Source organism: Dromaius novaehollandiae, chromosome W (assembly GCF_036370855.1).
Source record: "Dromaius novaehollandiae isolate bDroNov1 chromosome W, bDroNov1.hap1, whole genome shotgun sequence".
Classification (NCBI taxonomy): Eukaryota; Metazoa; Chordata; class Aves; order Casuariiformes; family Dromaiidae; genus Dromaius; species Dromaius novaehollandiae.
The window spans coordinates 70,334,425-70,349,851 of NC_088130.1; the positions used below are offsets into that span (position 1 = coordinate 70,334,425).

The 15,427-nt window shown below is 45.6% G+C and overlaps 1 protein-coding gene across 17 annotated transcripts in view; it reads right to left on the minus strand.

Annotated features, from left to right (window-relative positions):
- Nucleotides 1-15,427, minus strand: part of LOC112994500 (transcription factor 4) — a 208,706-nt gene that overhangs the window by 132,686 nt on the left and 60,593 nt on the right. For 14 of the 17 annotated variants that reach the window (XM_064500916.1, XM_064500913.1, XM_064500914.1 and 11 more), the window contains 2 exons: nt 12,190-12,251; nt 10,262-10,358 (listed from right to left, as the gene is read on the minus strand). The exons of the other annotated variants lie outside the window; for them this stretch is intronic. In XM_064500916.1, coding sequence (XP_064356986.1) covers nt 10,262-10,358; nt 12,190-12,251 — 159 coding nt within the window. The remainder of the gene's footprint in view (nt 1-10,261; nt 10,359-12,189; nt 12,252-15,427) is intronic. 17 annotated transcript variants of the gene reach the window in all.

Genomic DNA, 15,427 nt, shown 5'->3' on the forward strand with positions numbered 1-15,427 from the left:
CATCAGACAATGCAATATCAGCCCTCCCATCAGATCAAAAACATGTTTAATCCAGCAGAACTAAAAGACATCAATTATTTTCTTCCAGGAGGCAGAATCCACTAAACAGTAGAAACTGTTTGGAAGCTCTTCATTTTAGATCTGTTGAACAGTGATGGTTCCTTCAAAGAAAATTGCTCCTGAGCCAACCTTGCTATTGCTTCTGGATGGCCCTGAGTTCAAAACTTTTGTTCCATACAGGACTGTACATTTTGTGGAGATCAGAATCCTGACTGTAAAATACAGTTTAAGTATTTAAAATTATTTTAAAATAAACAAAATGCAAAGTCATGCACAATACCTGTCAATGCATGTCCTTAGAGGACAAAAACATTGTGGCATTCAAGTGAAACACAGAGCTATTCTCATGGTTATCTCTGTGGAAGGCAGAGGAGACTAAGGAATGGAAGGCACATGGGTTTTTTTTTTCCATCAACATGAAATATTCCTTTATTTTTTGATATTTAAGAATTCTGTGATGGCTTCTCTATGGAGTTTAATCCATCTACTGATGTTCTCACCCACCCTGTGATCACCCATTCTGGAATAATCCCTATTTCCTTCAATATTTCTGGCCTCTCTCCTGGGAAATTTATATTTGATTCTGGCATCTGTTCCCCATCCTCTTTTGTGAACACTGAGGCGAAAAATCCATTTATTTTTTAGCAGTGTCTACATCATCTGTCAACAAATTACCTTTTCCATCTCTAAGAGGTCCTAAAATCTACTTTACTGACCTCCTCTTCTTTATGCATTGCAATAATCTTTCATGATTATTTATCTTAACCTCATGTACAGTCTCTTCTTTCTTCCTCTCTCTTTGCTTTCAGATTATTATTTTTTAACATTCAACCTCATTCCAGACATTCTCTGAACAGCACTTGATGTTTTACATCTTACATACTCACCTTCCTTTCTTAGGATAACTTTTTGTCCATGCTTGTTCATCTATATCAGGCTGCTAGTTTATTTTTCAACATAGTATATTCATTCTTACCATAACGGTGTAGAATATATCTGCTACATTTATATTTCAGTAGGTACCAATTCCCCTTTATGCTGTGTCTTTACATGGCATCATCTTTCCTTTCTTTTGGTTTTGCTAGCAGAAATAAAGAATGACTAACTAGATTATAGCCAAATTCTATGGACACCTGCAAACTTCATGTAATGGTTCCTAAAATATGCTCTCTCTTCAGATTTTCCATTATCTTCTGGGTGTTGCTCCACCTACCCTGGGAGATTTGTACTCTCAGCCAATTGCAAAATCCAGGCCAAAATCGTCTTTGGAATCCATAAGATGGCTATGCAGCTTACACGAAATGTAAAATTTAGGAAAGAAAAAATATATTCCTGGAAGGTATATTTGGAAAAAACAAAAATTGTTGGCTATCTGAACCAGAATCAGGAATCTTTCAGTTCTAGTGAAATATAAAAGTGAAAATATAAATGATTGCAAGGGTATGAACATTTTGATATAGGTATCATAATTAAAAGGTATTTAATCAACATAATTTAAAAATACCATTGACTAAACTCCTGCTGAACTATTTACATAGCTTTCTCATCCAAAAATTAATCAACACAATGCTTTCACCAGATAATTCACACACACATATATAATATCACTCTTCTTAATATTTGTTAGTTAGCCTAATTTCTTCTTACATATTCTTCTTATCTTCTTAATATTTAGGCAGCATGTTTGCTCCCCAGAATATCTTTCCATATCAGTTTTCACTCTATATTCTTTTTAGAACTACAGAATATGTTTAGGACCACAATCACACACTAAAAGTTTGCAGAATAAAGAAATGTATTGGAGCACTCTGATTTTAGTTAAAAAGAAATATAATCTAATTAAAGTACCGATGGTTCCTGTTAAATGCATGCTCCGTAGCTTTTTATTTCACGTGGCACAAGGATCAAAGCATGGACCTGCTATACCATCAGGCTTGTACAGTGTGAGAACTGGTGCTGTCCTTGCTCTATACCATAGGATAAGATGCATCTATTGACGTGATGCTGTAGAGAATTACTGTACCCTCCTGTCCTATCCTTTTTATTATTTTCATTGAAACTGTTTGATATTCGATTTTGTATTTCCTGTGCATCTGACCAAATGTGCGAAATCCAGGGTAGAACTAGAGACTGCAGATTAGGGACAAGAATAGAGAAGTCACTACAGAAGTTGTCAGAAGTAGTGTCGACAAAGATAATTAAAAATATAACTACCAGAGTAAAAACGATTTTTTGCTACAAGACAATCACATCTTCCTACAGACGCCAATGCTAAATTTCTTTCCTGGACGCATGCTTTGCTACAAAGAAAAACCCTAGAAGAAATCTGTTACAGCAATACAAACGGCACTTAGCTTGGCGCAAAAACATGTTGCCAAAGCTCTGCCTTTGGGTAAGCTCCAGTGCAGCGCAATGGTAAGGTTCAGCCACCTTTGAGCCCTGAAAGTTGCAGCTTTATCTATTTTTTGTAGGAGAACACGCCAGGACCTGAGAAAAGAAGTCGATCTTATTTAGCTAATGTATTATTTTGATTCAACATCTTTATACACTGGGACGTTTAGACTCAAGGTAAGTACAGGCTCAAAATGATTATTAATTATACAGCTAACTCTGCATTGTTTTACACGTTCTGTGCCTTAACTAGAGAGCATAACAAAACCATTGTTTTTGCCTGTTTAACGGACCATGACTAGAGCAGCTATGTAAATGACCTAGTAATTCAACAAATTTGTTTTGTTTCACAGATTTTCCCACATGTATGCTTTCCAGCTGTAATGCAAATCTACTCCACATCCAGACCAGCCGTCCCCCCAGAAGCGTGCCTCTGCCTCTAAGTGCATACTCACTAATTGTGTGACTGCAGACACCTCTGGAAAAGATGAGGATTGTAACTAATTCATAAACCAAGAACACTTTTTAAAAAATGTGCCTATCGATGGTGTTCCTGCTTGAGTAAGAGTTTCTGGGAATTTATTTCTTTCTCCTCTATGAGTATTTTAAGGAAGCCACTTACACTTTCCTTTTAATGTTCAGACAGGTGTGAGCTCAAATTCCCTCTCCCACTGATAGCTCCACTGGAGAACGGCAGCAAATTCCTATTTGAAAGCCGAACTCAGTTAATCTATATAAAAGGCAGAAGCTCATTAACCACTAAAATACCTTATGCTATTTTAAAAGCCTTAAATTAAAAGCTTTAACGTTGTTAGAAGCTGTTTCTCTATTAATGTGTTTGCGATGCAGAAAAGCGCAGTGCCCGCGAGTGCCTCAAAACAGAGCCTCGGAGCGAGCTGTGCACAGGGAGCCCGCGGGGCAGCTGCCGCTTTGGTTGTGTCACTCCTGACGGGGCCGCGACCGAATCCTGCACCCCGGCTCCCCGGGGCACAAATCACCTCACCCCACTCCTCCTGCGTGGCTTTGAGCTCAGGGACTGCAGGCTGCACGCGCCGATTCCCCCGGTCCGGGGCCACCCTCGGACCTGCAGTGTCTCCAGGTCTGCAGAAGGCCATCGCCAGAGGAGAGGGTTTGACTATTAGCACGAGCAACTTCCCTCCCTGTTTACTGAGAGAATAATTTCTGCCAATATTTTGCAAACTTGCAATCCATTGTAATTCGCACTCCAAATACAGATCAAATACATTTGCAGTTCAAACGAGAAATTTTCACACAGCTTTGCTCTATGCCATGCTACGCAGAATACAACTGTCGCACAAAATAACTTATTAAAAATGCTTGGACTTGTTTAAGAACAAAATACAATGGAATGTAAACTTCACTGAAAACTATGTAGTACAAAATAATATTTCAATTCTTTGCTCAGTACGCAGACATTAATTGCCACAGTCTACAGTTTCTATTTATACATCTGCTGCTCGTTCCCCAAATAAATGGAAATGTCCTTGTAATTTCTTTTCTTCGAGACTGTACGAGAGGCTCGGGCTGAATGCTGAAGTTCAGCATCCCGACTGGCAACGCGTGCGAGATTGACTTGCTGCAAAATTCATTAACTCTTGATTGGGAAATGTGACATATTTATATCTATATTTACAAAATGCTTTTCTGCGCAGATTTTTCCTATTAATTTTGTACATTTGCAACTGCGACAGGAGAGAAGCAGCAGTCATATTACATGACAGGAACAGCTATGGGAGCCAGTGTCTTCTACAAAGCATTTTTAAGGCATCTTTCAAGGCCTCTCTCGACAGCGAATCAAGTGAATTTCGCTGTGGCTATCTTAGAAAGCAAAAATGCTCCATGCAACCTCCTCGGGTCTCAGCCTTGACATGCCACGTGATTCAACTAAAACTGTTGCTCTGGGTCATCCAGAGGCACTTCTACTTTGTTGTGAAGAAACCACTAGACTACTCTAGAAGAAAAAGGCTGGAAGAAATCTTTTACAGCTCCTCCTATGTAGGATGGAACATGAATCGCAGAATGGCTGAGGTTAGAAGGGACCTCTGGAGATCATGTAGTCCAAGCCCCTGCTCAAGCCTTAATTTATATGTAAATTAGGTATATGTCCAGTCAGGAACAGAAAAGACCAAGTCTGAAATTAGTTGCTGTTTTCTAATTTGATTACTGGAGATTTGTTTATGGTGACCTGCTCTGAGAGTTTTCAAGGGTGCACTTTTATTCCCAGATTAGCTCCATTTTTGAGTTTGGGGGACATTCATAAATGAGAGATTTTGGTTGGTGAAACAACTCTAGATTTGGCAAAAATATTCAACAGATATATCTTATTGGATTCAGATGACATTTGAAAACCCTGTCTCAGATCTTCCAGTGATCTCAGCAGAGGTCTTCTGTACTCACGAGGGGACCGGAGGAACAAATCTAGGCTGGTGGGCAGGTATCTACATAGAGCATTCAAACACAATGGTTGGGGTGAGTTAAGTGGGTTAAACTCTCCTGGGACAGGCCACGCGGGGCCGAGGGGTAAGGAGGGCGTCTGCCGACGGACAGGGATGCCTGCAGGCACGCACACACAGCAGGCACACAGCCACCCCGGGTTGACCATCAGCAGATGTATCTCTCGGGATGAGTGCTTGACATCCCACTTCGGGGTTTTCCCTTTATAAGCCAAATAACTCAAAGCTGGCAGCTGAAACCAGGTTTTCAGGCCTTCCTCTCAACGCCCCAGGACCTGCCGCTCCCACCTCTTGCCGCAAGCCGGAGAGAGCTGCGGTCACCAGGCAGCACTCATGGTGGTGGGATCTGTTTTCTCCAGGTCACACCTGGGATGTATAAAAACAGCGATGCTGCCTGTAGCACTGCACATTCTCACTTTTCCACCTATGAACACCTGAGAAGTCAAAGGTCTTCTCGTAGCCTAGCCACACCACACTGATGTCTCCTTTTTGCATTTGGCCATCATCATAATCCATGAGAAACCATGGTCCTTGGTCCACCTCCCCCCGGCACTATTTCACCTAAACCAATACTGCGTTTGTACGAAAGGGCCTTCCCTATGTGGAAATGCATGTTCAGATCACTCTAAACATCTTCCACATAGTGGGAAAATTTCTGAGCGTTCAGCAGCTGGGAGATACTTGACAACGCTCTTCTCTTTCTGGAAGCACTCTTCCGTCATGCATCATCCATTCACTGCTTTCTCCTAAAAATGCAGGTGCTCTGTTGTGTCAGGTGTATACTAACATAAAACACTTGAAATAAAAACTGGAGTTTGGGATTTCCAGTTCTTTGATTTCTTAAGCCCTTTCTCAATCTTTTTAGTTGTTATATTCAGACTTTTTGTTGTTACAACTCATCTTAGTTAATGTTATGGATAGCCAGACAGTCACAGATTTTTATGGAAAACAGTTCTGCTTGTCATTCTTGAAATTTCACCTTTGACTGATATTTAAAAAATTGTCACGTTTCTTTTTATATGTCACATGTTACTTTCTTTTGCAAATGTAATAAAGTCCTGTCTTCATTCTTCTTTCCACTCTAAGTTGCCAGCTTAGTAAGAGGCCAGTTGCCTCTTATTAATACTAATGAATTATATTGCTCCGAGAAGGCTTTAGGAAATTACAAGAGAAGAGCAGACGATGCTAAGATAAAGAGGTGGCTACCGCACGTGCGTGCTCCTCACGTGGGTGCCCACTATGAAACATCGCAAGCGCGATGTCCCCAAGTGGTGGCATTTCTGATGTCACCGAACACAGCGAGAACTGTGATGCCGGCAAATAAAAATGGCCTGCGGAGGTCTAAGACGCAACCATCACCTTTTGTATCTCTAATCTACAACTGAAAATCATGGAACAGGTTTTTTTTGATATTTCCCTCGCTGTTCCTCGAGCACCTTAGCTTCCGCAGCTGCAAAAGGGAACTGAAGCCACCTGACAGAGTGAAAAAGGATTAATGGTCGTGACAGGCCAGGCACTAACCGACAAAATCAAAAATCTGCCAGGATGAAATGTAACCTCACTTTAGGAAATGTTGAAATCATTTCTGTAGAAGGTTAAAAAAATAATAATCAGGCTGAGTCAGATACACAGCATGGAAAATTTCACCCCAAATGTTTATAGTTTAGCAATTGAAAGCAGGGCCTTATAATGCAGTGTTGGGTAAACTGAACTATCTGCACAAATTCCAGTTCTACTTATAATAACAGTAACAGAATCAAAGCTGTGCAGATTAAAAACAAATACCACAGCAGTATTCACAGAGAGACAAGTGCTATCATAGCATTAAAAATAATATTAAAAATTGGCATGTCCACGGAGTGTCCTAGGAACTCAGGATGTTTTCCAGACGGTAATTTATCACCTCTCACGATACCCGTGTGAAACACACAGCAGATGCACAGAAAGGTCCCGCTGCGCACGACGGTGCAGGGCAGGGGCCGAGCTTGGGCTGGGTCCGGCCGCCCGGGCTGCCCTCCAGCCACCGCACCAGCGCTGATCCCGGGAGCCAGCACCACCTTCCCGGGAACGCCGCGCGCAGAGGAAAACCACGACCTAGGGGGTTTATAAAGAAAAGGGAAGAAGGCGTAGGAAAAATAGGCAACTTGCGATGCAGCCCCTGTCCCTGGCATATTCGAAGGGCCAGCGCTCCCCACCGCGTGCCCGAGCCGTGCCGGAGCAACGCGGAGCAGAGGCGGGATGAGGGGAGGCGTTCCCGAGGAAGGAGCTGTTCCTGCGTTGTGTTAATGCTCGGCTGGATCTCTTCTGCCTTTTGTGCTTAGCCACAGCAAAAGGAAACAAACACTTGCCAAGATTTTGTCTTCACGTACTATGTCTCCACATTGACCAACTCCTATAAAAACTAAGAGATGCGTATACAGCAGCGCAAGCCCTTTTAGAGAGTCGCAAAGCAGTATGAAAAACAGAAGTTTCCTAGCCTGCCTTTCGGTCAGTTAGTAGATTAGGGACCTTTTCAATAAGGTCTATAAAAATGATAGTGTGAACACGAGAAATATCTCAGGCGAAGGGGAGAAATACACACAGTGTCCATGCAGAGGAATAAAGAATGCCTTTAATATTCTTCTCCGGGCAGGCGGCCGTGAGCGCGCGGCAGGCCACCGGTGAGACCCCCTTGCAGCGGGCCACCACCGCGCCGGGCAGCCCCTCGAGCGCGCCGGGCGGGCGTCGGGGTGCCGAGAGCGCTTCCAGGCACCGCAAACCTAAATACTCCTGGTAGGCAAACGGAGGAGAGGAACTGAATTACAATGAACCAGCAGCTGTCACAACATGACCACAGCAACCAAATCAAAATATCAGCCACCAACCCAGACGAGATTCAAAGGTCACCGCATAAGCCAGCGGCTTTCTTCGACGGCGCCCGAAACCTCCGGCTAATCCGCGCAGTGAAATGCTCCATTAAGCGACAGGGGGGTCAGGAACAAGTTACCGAATATTAGCAAATGATTTAATGTACGAGCAGGTAGGTAGGAGGATAAAAACGTTCGCAGAGAAGGAACCTGGGGACGGAGGAGACCGTGAGAAATGACGCAGGGCTGCAACGCGCACCGTGCCCCGCGCTGCCACCGTCCAGCCAGGCTTAACTCCGGGCCCAGCAAGCCCTCTCCTCTCGCCCGTAGGAAAACAAGCCATACCTAGAGGAGTGCCTGGGCTCCGGAGACATACAGAGAAAACGGTGTTTCGACGTATTGAGGAGACATTCAGAGCAACGTGCGTAGCTCTGCCGGTTCCCTCAGCTACCCGCCACACGGCTCCGTGGGAAGCCTAACGCAGAGACTCCCTACTAGGCTCTGCCCACTTAAAAACTTATTTTTAAAATAAATATTTGAAAAATAAAATGTGCAATGTAAACCCGCATTTAAGCAGAATGTGTCTACAACTGCTTGCGGTTCACAGGTGCAGTGTCACTGATAACTACCCCCAGGTAGGGCAAAACCCTTCTTGCTCGGAAAACTGCTCTCTGCAAAGCTAACGTCGCACGCTAGCAGCTCACCCTGAGAACGGTTTAGATTAGGCCAAAGCAAGGCAAGTGCAGGCACATGTTTACCCGGGGAAGACAGACACGAAACCACCGACACCCAAGGCTGCCTGGAGCATCCCCAAGGAGGGCCCCGGCCGGCGGCGCAGGGCGAGAGGGCACCCGCTGCTCCCGGGCTCCCCGCTGCTCTCGGCAGCAAGCAAAGCGCCCGAAAACGAAGACACCCGCATGAAACACTGCGGTGACGGTGGTTTTGTAGCCACATGCTTCTCCCAGACCAGCACTGAGAAGAAAAGCAGGCAAAATCAAATACACCATCACTGGTAATTCCTTCCTGCAGAATGGATAATATTCATCACATAACTATCCAGCCCAGACCTGGCTTAAGCATTAATAATAATAATGTGATGACAGATAAGAAATATTTAATCGACATAAAAATTACTCTGTTTAAAAGCTATAAATTCAGAAGCAACACGCTAAGGTCCTCGCTCTGCCGTCAGACGGCCTTAAATCAGGAGCAACTCCCTCTAAGCCGAGAGGAGCAGCCCAACTTCCAACGGGTGCTCACACGGCGCCCGGCTTCAAACCGAGCGAAACCACTGGTTTCCCTAAGTCTGGCAAAACGAGTCACAGAGAGGAACGAGATTTCTCCGCCACCCAAGGGCAGAGGAGAGGGAGCAGTTGCAGTGACTCAAGCCCGAGGTGGGACTGGGAGGCATCGGGCGGTGCGGCGGGTTCGCAGCGGTCTGCGGCCGTGCGCAAGCGTCTCCGCACACCACCTAAGCCCGTGGCGTGAGTTGGGAAGGGAGTGTTGAAATCCCCGTGCTTTTCTTGGCTTATACAGGACCCCGTAAAACTGCTGTAACCATGCTTTGTACGTGAATACACACAAATGACTACAAGCTCCAACATTGTCCCATATGTTAAACAACTCACAAATATTTCCCAATATTAAAAAACAAGTCATATTTTAGGGGCATGTATTAGAGCTGAAGAATGATATATCACAGTCACAGCACCGTGTTTTTTTTGGCTTGCATACAAGCCTTTAAAGCAGAGCATTTGCTTAGTTCATTGACAACTGCAGAAGAAGGGTGTGATCTTGGCCAAGCACAAGCATTACTAATATTTTTACATCATATATTTACTTTAACAAAACTCATTTATCAACCATAATTAAGGAAAGTAGCCATCACTCACTCTACGAATAATTACAGCCGCTCTTCATGCAGTTACGGCATTTGCTGCTAAATTAAATGGCTATTGGGGGGTGTCAAAGCTTTCCCGCGCGGTGGACCAGTTGCAGCACCCTCCTCCGAGCACCCCAACCCCACAAAAACCAAGGGCTTCCCCGGCCCCCGACCACTGTTCATCTCTTCCCTTCTGCCAACACAGATTTACATTTTCAGCCGTCCTTTTCTACCTCAAAAGTCCTGTTCAGAATACGCTCTTATTTTCTTTGCCAACGGGTCCCGTCTTCAAAAAGAAGATGCACAAAGACGTACAAAGATGATGTTAAAAAGAACTGTACTTTACCAAAAGTATGTTTTACCTCTTCTGGCAAAAACTGCAGTTACTACTTCCAACGTCATCTACGCCTCACAGCCGGCAAATACAGCGCGCTCCGCAACCGCCGTCGGCGGGTGCTCCCGGACCACACGGCACCGACCGCAGCCCCGCTCCCACCCGCCGGCCCAGGACCCCACCCCGACGCGGGGGCGAGGGATTTTCCTCCTGGTTCACTTATCTCCACTCTACTTTCAAAACCACAGGCAAGGTAGGAAATGCAGGTTCTTACTTTGTATTCGGGAATTGACAAAAGGAGGAGAGAGATTGTCATGTGAGCCAAGGTCTCTGCTCGCCATGTGATCATAGTGAGTCCCATCGCCATAGTTCTGTTAACAAATCGGGAAAAACACAATTTTACAAGCTAAACAGGCATTTCTCAAAACCTACAGGTCCGTATTTCCCCTCTGCGCTTTACACCAGCCGTAAGAATTACTAATCCTTTCATTTTTTTCCTCTATTGATTCTGCTGGAAGTGATGTGTTCCAGAAGACTTTTAAAGCTGTTTCAAATATTTATTTCATTAGTAATTGACTTTGGGTTGTTCTGGGGATAATCCTGAAGCGGTGATTGATAGGAGGTTCCTGGAATTCTGTGCTGTGCAGTTCAACAAAAAACCTTCCCTTAACATTGCTAATAACATCTGTAAAAACAGAAAAGGAGTATTTCTTTGAATGCTTTGTTTTTTAAATCTAGTTTTTATGTATAAATTTGCTGCCTTAATCACCTCATCGATGTACACATGGACTCACCTATAAATAAAATTCCACAATTTGTGTCACACTGTTTGGGTGTGAAAAGTTACCTTTCACTGAAGAATAACCCTCCGTGGCACTAGTATTTATGCATGCAATTTGGCAAGTCACTGACGAACATCACCTGCCCCTTCTGTCCCGGGCTGGGCAGCTCCTTCCCTCCCCTGGCAGTACCGTGCTGGGTCCCTGATTTTTGAAAGTCTTCTGCCACTCAGTCACTAGATTAGCAAAATTTTAAATTTAGCTACAAATATCAGCCATGCAGAGCAGTTACATAATGTTTTCTTTCTTCTGTGCAGAATAACTCACAAGAAACTAATTCTTCCAGCGTGGAAATACCATCGTCATTTTACAAAGCAGGAAATACCGCGAGGTCAGGCTGTTTGCAGAACAACTGCCCAAGTTCCTGCACAGTCTTGATTAAAACTTCAGAACTCTTCCCAGGCTCATGCTCTTTTCTTTATATCCCAAAACTTAATTGTACACTCACATTCAAGTTTTTGCATGCATAAATAATTGTGTGTGCAAATTTAGAATTTACTTTTCAAAACATTTTTCCCTAGGAAGCAATACAAGTGTCAAGCAAAAAAAAGGGATAAAAATAAAACTGACAGATGTGTGGGGTAATGACGTAATGGATGCTAAACAGGACGGAAGAAGAAAAGGTGACCGGCCTCCCCCCCGCCACGGTGGGCCGGACGCTGCCCCGCCGCACAGAAGCCGGGGTAGCGCGAGCGCGCTCGGAGGTGCCGGCCGGCTGCCCCGGGAGAAGGCACCGACCCGGGCTGAGCAATAAAACCTCCTTTTCCCTCCCCGGGCAGACACGCCGGGGCACTGAACTTCAGGCAGCAGTGCTTGCAAGCTCTGATCCTCCACATTAATTAGAAAACAATTAAAAAGCAATTTAAGCAAACTCTTTAAGTGCGGGCATACGTAAGAGCGAAGCCACTTTTTTGCTGGAGCACGCGGAGCGGGGACCCTGGGTCCGGGAGGGCCGGGGAGGCCTGCTGCAGCCACGGCCGAACCCCACGGCATTGCAGGTGGGACGAAAGTCACAGCGGACAGATCGAGTCCGAGCAAATCGCGGGCACGGGGAGCCGCCGGAAAGGCACCGGTACCCCTGCGCACCGAGCCGCGGCCAGCGCGATGCCGACAGCGGCCGCCCCGGCGGAGGGGTTCGTTAGCACCCCGCGACCGCTGAGCGGTGGTGCAGCTGGGGCCAAATGCAATCACAGGATCGGGTTTGAATGTAGAAAAAAAAAAAAAGCAATTTTAAAGAGAGGGCAGGCTACGGCCAACTTTGCATGCCCGTTTTCTATGCAATCAGGTGTAAAACTCATATTTAAGATCGTAAATTTACATATGCAGGAAGTCTGGTTTGGGGAAAAAGATTAGATATACTTACCCTGGATGGACTAGGATGTCCTGTATTCCCCCAGGACCCTGAGCTAGTTCTGTCTTCTACATCTAGGGACAAAAAAGTTCTTTAGGCTTTATTGCAATAATTCTTTCCTTTTGTATAGGCACTTTTAAATTAATGTTTCAAATTAATCTCCTGTTGCCTTTAATTAAGAATCAGGCACAGGGCTACTACGATGGTAGTGGCTTCTGACCCACCGCTTAAATTAACTCATTTAAATGCACAGCAGAAATGAACTGGACCCTCAGGAACCTGAGGTTTAAACATAAAAATTACTGCAGTGGCTCAGTGTTTCTGGCGAGTTTAAAAAGTGACTGTACTGCACCAGTTAAAGTTGGACCAAAACCGTCAGCACAAACATTAAAAAATAAAACATAACAAAACAGATAAAAGTTTGAAGGTAAAGTAAGGCATAGTCAGGGTAAACGCAACTCGCTTTGCTTTATCTCGGCTTCCATTTCCTAAAAGCACGTAAGCACGCATCTGCACCTCGGTTCAGTCAAGGAAAGAAAAGCACATTTTAAACCGCTGCACATGGGGGATGTTTCTCCTTTTTCTTTATCGCTTGATAGCAAATTCACTGCAATCACTGGGAGATCTTCCAGCAACTCTGCCCGCTCCGTTTCCGGGCGCTTTAACCGCTTCCCCTGCTTTTGAAAGAGGGTCTTCAGGAAGGATGGATGCACCATGGTGAGCCCTGGACGAAGGGCGCTAGCTGCGGCCTGCAACAGCAAACCTTCCTCACCAAACACCCGGCCACGAAGACACTTTGCATATGAACGCCCTCCATCTTTCCCGGGATTTTCCCGGGATTTCTCCTGTGGCTAAAAGCGCCAGGGCTGAGCGCAGCGGCAGCACGGCAAGCCCAGGTTGAACCGACCCGTGGGAACAGCCCCACCAAACCCCCCCTCACCCCGCGGCTAACTCAAGTGAACAAGATCATTGACGCTCCAAGTCAAGTGCATCCTTCAGCGTGCTGATGGACTGGACCCAACTGGTGGAATCCATCGCGTATTTTACATAGGGTATCGTGAAATTTGACCGACATCAATCTACGACAGCATTATCGTATATTAGTGTTATTTCCCAACTTACTCCTATGTATCCTCCAGCGACCTAGCGAGATCGTACCACTGCTTGCCTTTTGCCATGCACAACAGCAGCGCTGCGCACAAATTAACCTAATTGGAAAAACGCGTCTTGGGCGGCGGTGGCTAGAGGAGCGTTCCCGGCGGGTCCCCGAGCGCACGGAGAGGTGGGATCACTCGCCCGACGGCCAGCCCTGGGGCCCCGCATCTTCCGCACCCGAACGCTGGCGCAGAGCGATGCTCCCCCTCAATTACGGCTCGATAACAGATGAATGTGTTAATAGCACAAGACACTCTTAGGTAAATATTTAATTAAGCCCCAGAAAAAGAAAGAAAATGTGTATCATTTACCTGACAGATCAGATCAACCATTCTATTAGGTTAATTAGGCATATTTTTAAAAAGCATTTGTGTTATGTAACAGGCAATTAACTCTTCAGAGCCTGGTCCGTAGCCTGCTAAAACCCAACGGATGGTGCCCATTGACTCTGACGGGCATCGCACTGCCCGGTGTGCTGGTGCCAGCTGGCACGCTCCCGAAACGCGGGGCCATGCTGCGAGCACTGCCGTCGCGCCCGCCCGGCACCCGTGTTGGCGAACCGCTCCCTTCTAGCAGCTCCACTTACTAACACCCTGGTTGTGTGAAAAATTAGCTCACGCTGGCTCACGGCTAGTGCTAGGGGCAAGATTTGCAGGGCAGTAAAGCTTCTCGGGCTGCTACCGTGCACATACAGTGCGCCGGGCACGTCCAACAGCCCACGGAAACGCTCGCCCGATGGCCACGCTACGTGCACAGCCACGGCACGCGGAGGGAACCCCTTACACGCTTGCAGCTGGACGCATCATTGTATGGCTAGCCGAATTGCTGCCCAGTCGTCCTGTTTTGGTACTTTAAGACGTGGAGAACGGCATGGAGACGCCGTCCTGCTCGCTGGAGCATACCATGCCAGGCGGAGATTAGGAGACTAACCTCACGCAATAATTACTATATTTGCCTAGACTGCAACATCTCTAGCAGCCTCGAATTTGTCTGAAAACCTCCTGCCCTCCACCTCACATTAACTTGAGCCCATATAACGCTGAAGTTCTTCCTCCAAAGCCAGAAGTTCTGGGCTCTGATCGGGAAAATGAAAAGCAATGACTCTTGTACCTTATCTTCAGGGGTCGTGTCTTAGCTTTCGACCAATTTTCTTTGTATTTAGACTTAAATGTGCAAACTACACTATATTACTCTGCAAAACATCAATGAGAAGGCTTAATTAAGTAACACTGACAGATAAATCCATTTCTTTCGCAGTAATCAAATCAAAGCAGGTTGACATAACACAGGAACTTAATACAGTTATTCCCTTGTAATTGGAAAAAGGCCCTTTACTTCTCATTAAAGCAATCTTCTGGGTATTGGCATAATAAGAAGGCTCAGGGCTTTAATACTGCCCTATAAAAGCCCCAAGATACAGACCCCTTAAGCAAACATGCCAGATTATCTAATTCCTTGATCACAGTGGAACATGTAGTTATTGTTTTAAACTACTAATTCTTTATCTCAGCTACAGTCAAAAAGGAGGAACTCAGTCTAAAACACACATCATGGAGCTCCATAAAAATGCAGGCTCTAGCTGGGAAGAAAGATGTATTCTTTAAACAAACCTAGTTCTTCAGCTGGGAAATTGAGAGCTCACCAAGATGGAAATTATTCTTAGGCATAAACAGGTATGAAGAGTAATAAAATATAATTTGATTGCCTTTGTGAATTTGTTGAAAAATAATTTTTCCTGTATTTTTAAGTGGAAATGAAACCGGTCAAAGTCTTCCCACTGCTGCTGCTGTTCATACCATGGCTGTCTCCCGCTGCCCTCTGCTACCATACGGGAGGCTACAGCTGCCGACAAACCCTTAGCAGGGTCCAGCTTTCCTCTCGGCCTGCGAGGGGGATCTAGGGTGTCCCGGGGGCAGGGGCAGTGCTTGCGGGAGGGCTTATTCTGGGCACGACGCTCTCAAGCGCTGCGTTGCCCGTGGCCAGGAAGGGGTTACGCTGGGGTGCAGCGCTGAAGGGCTCCACGGACAGCCGGGAGCCTGCACCTCGCGGGCGGGCTCCTCCTCTCATTTATCCCATTTATAAGTATTCTTTTACT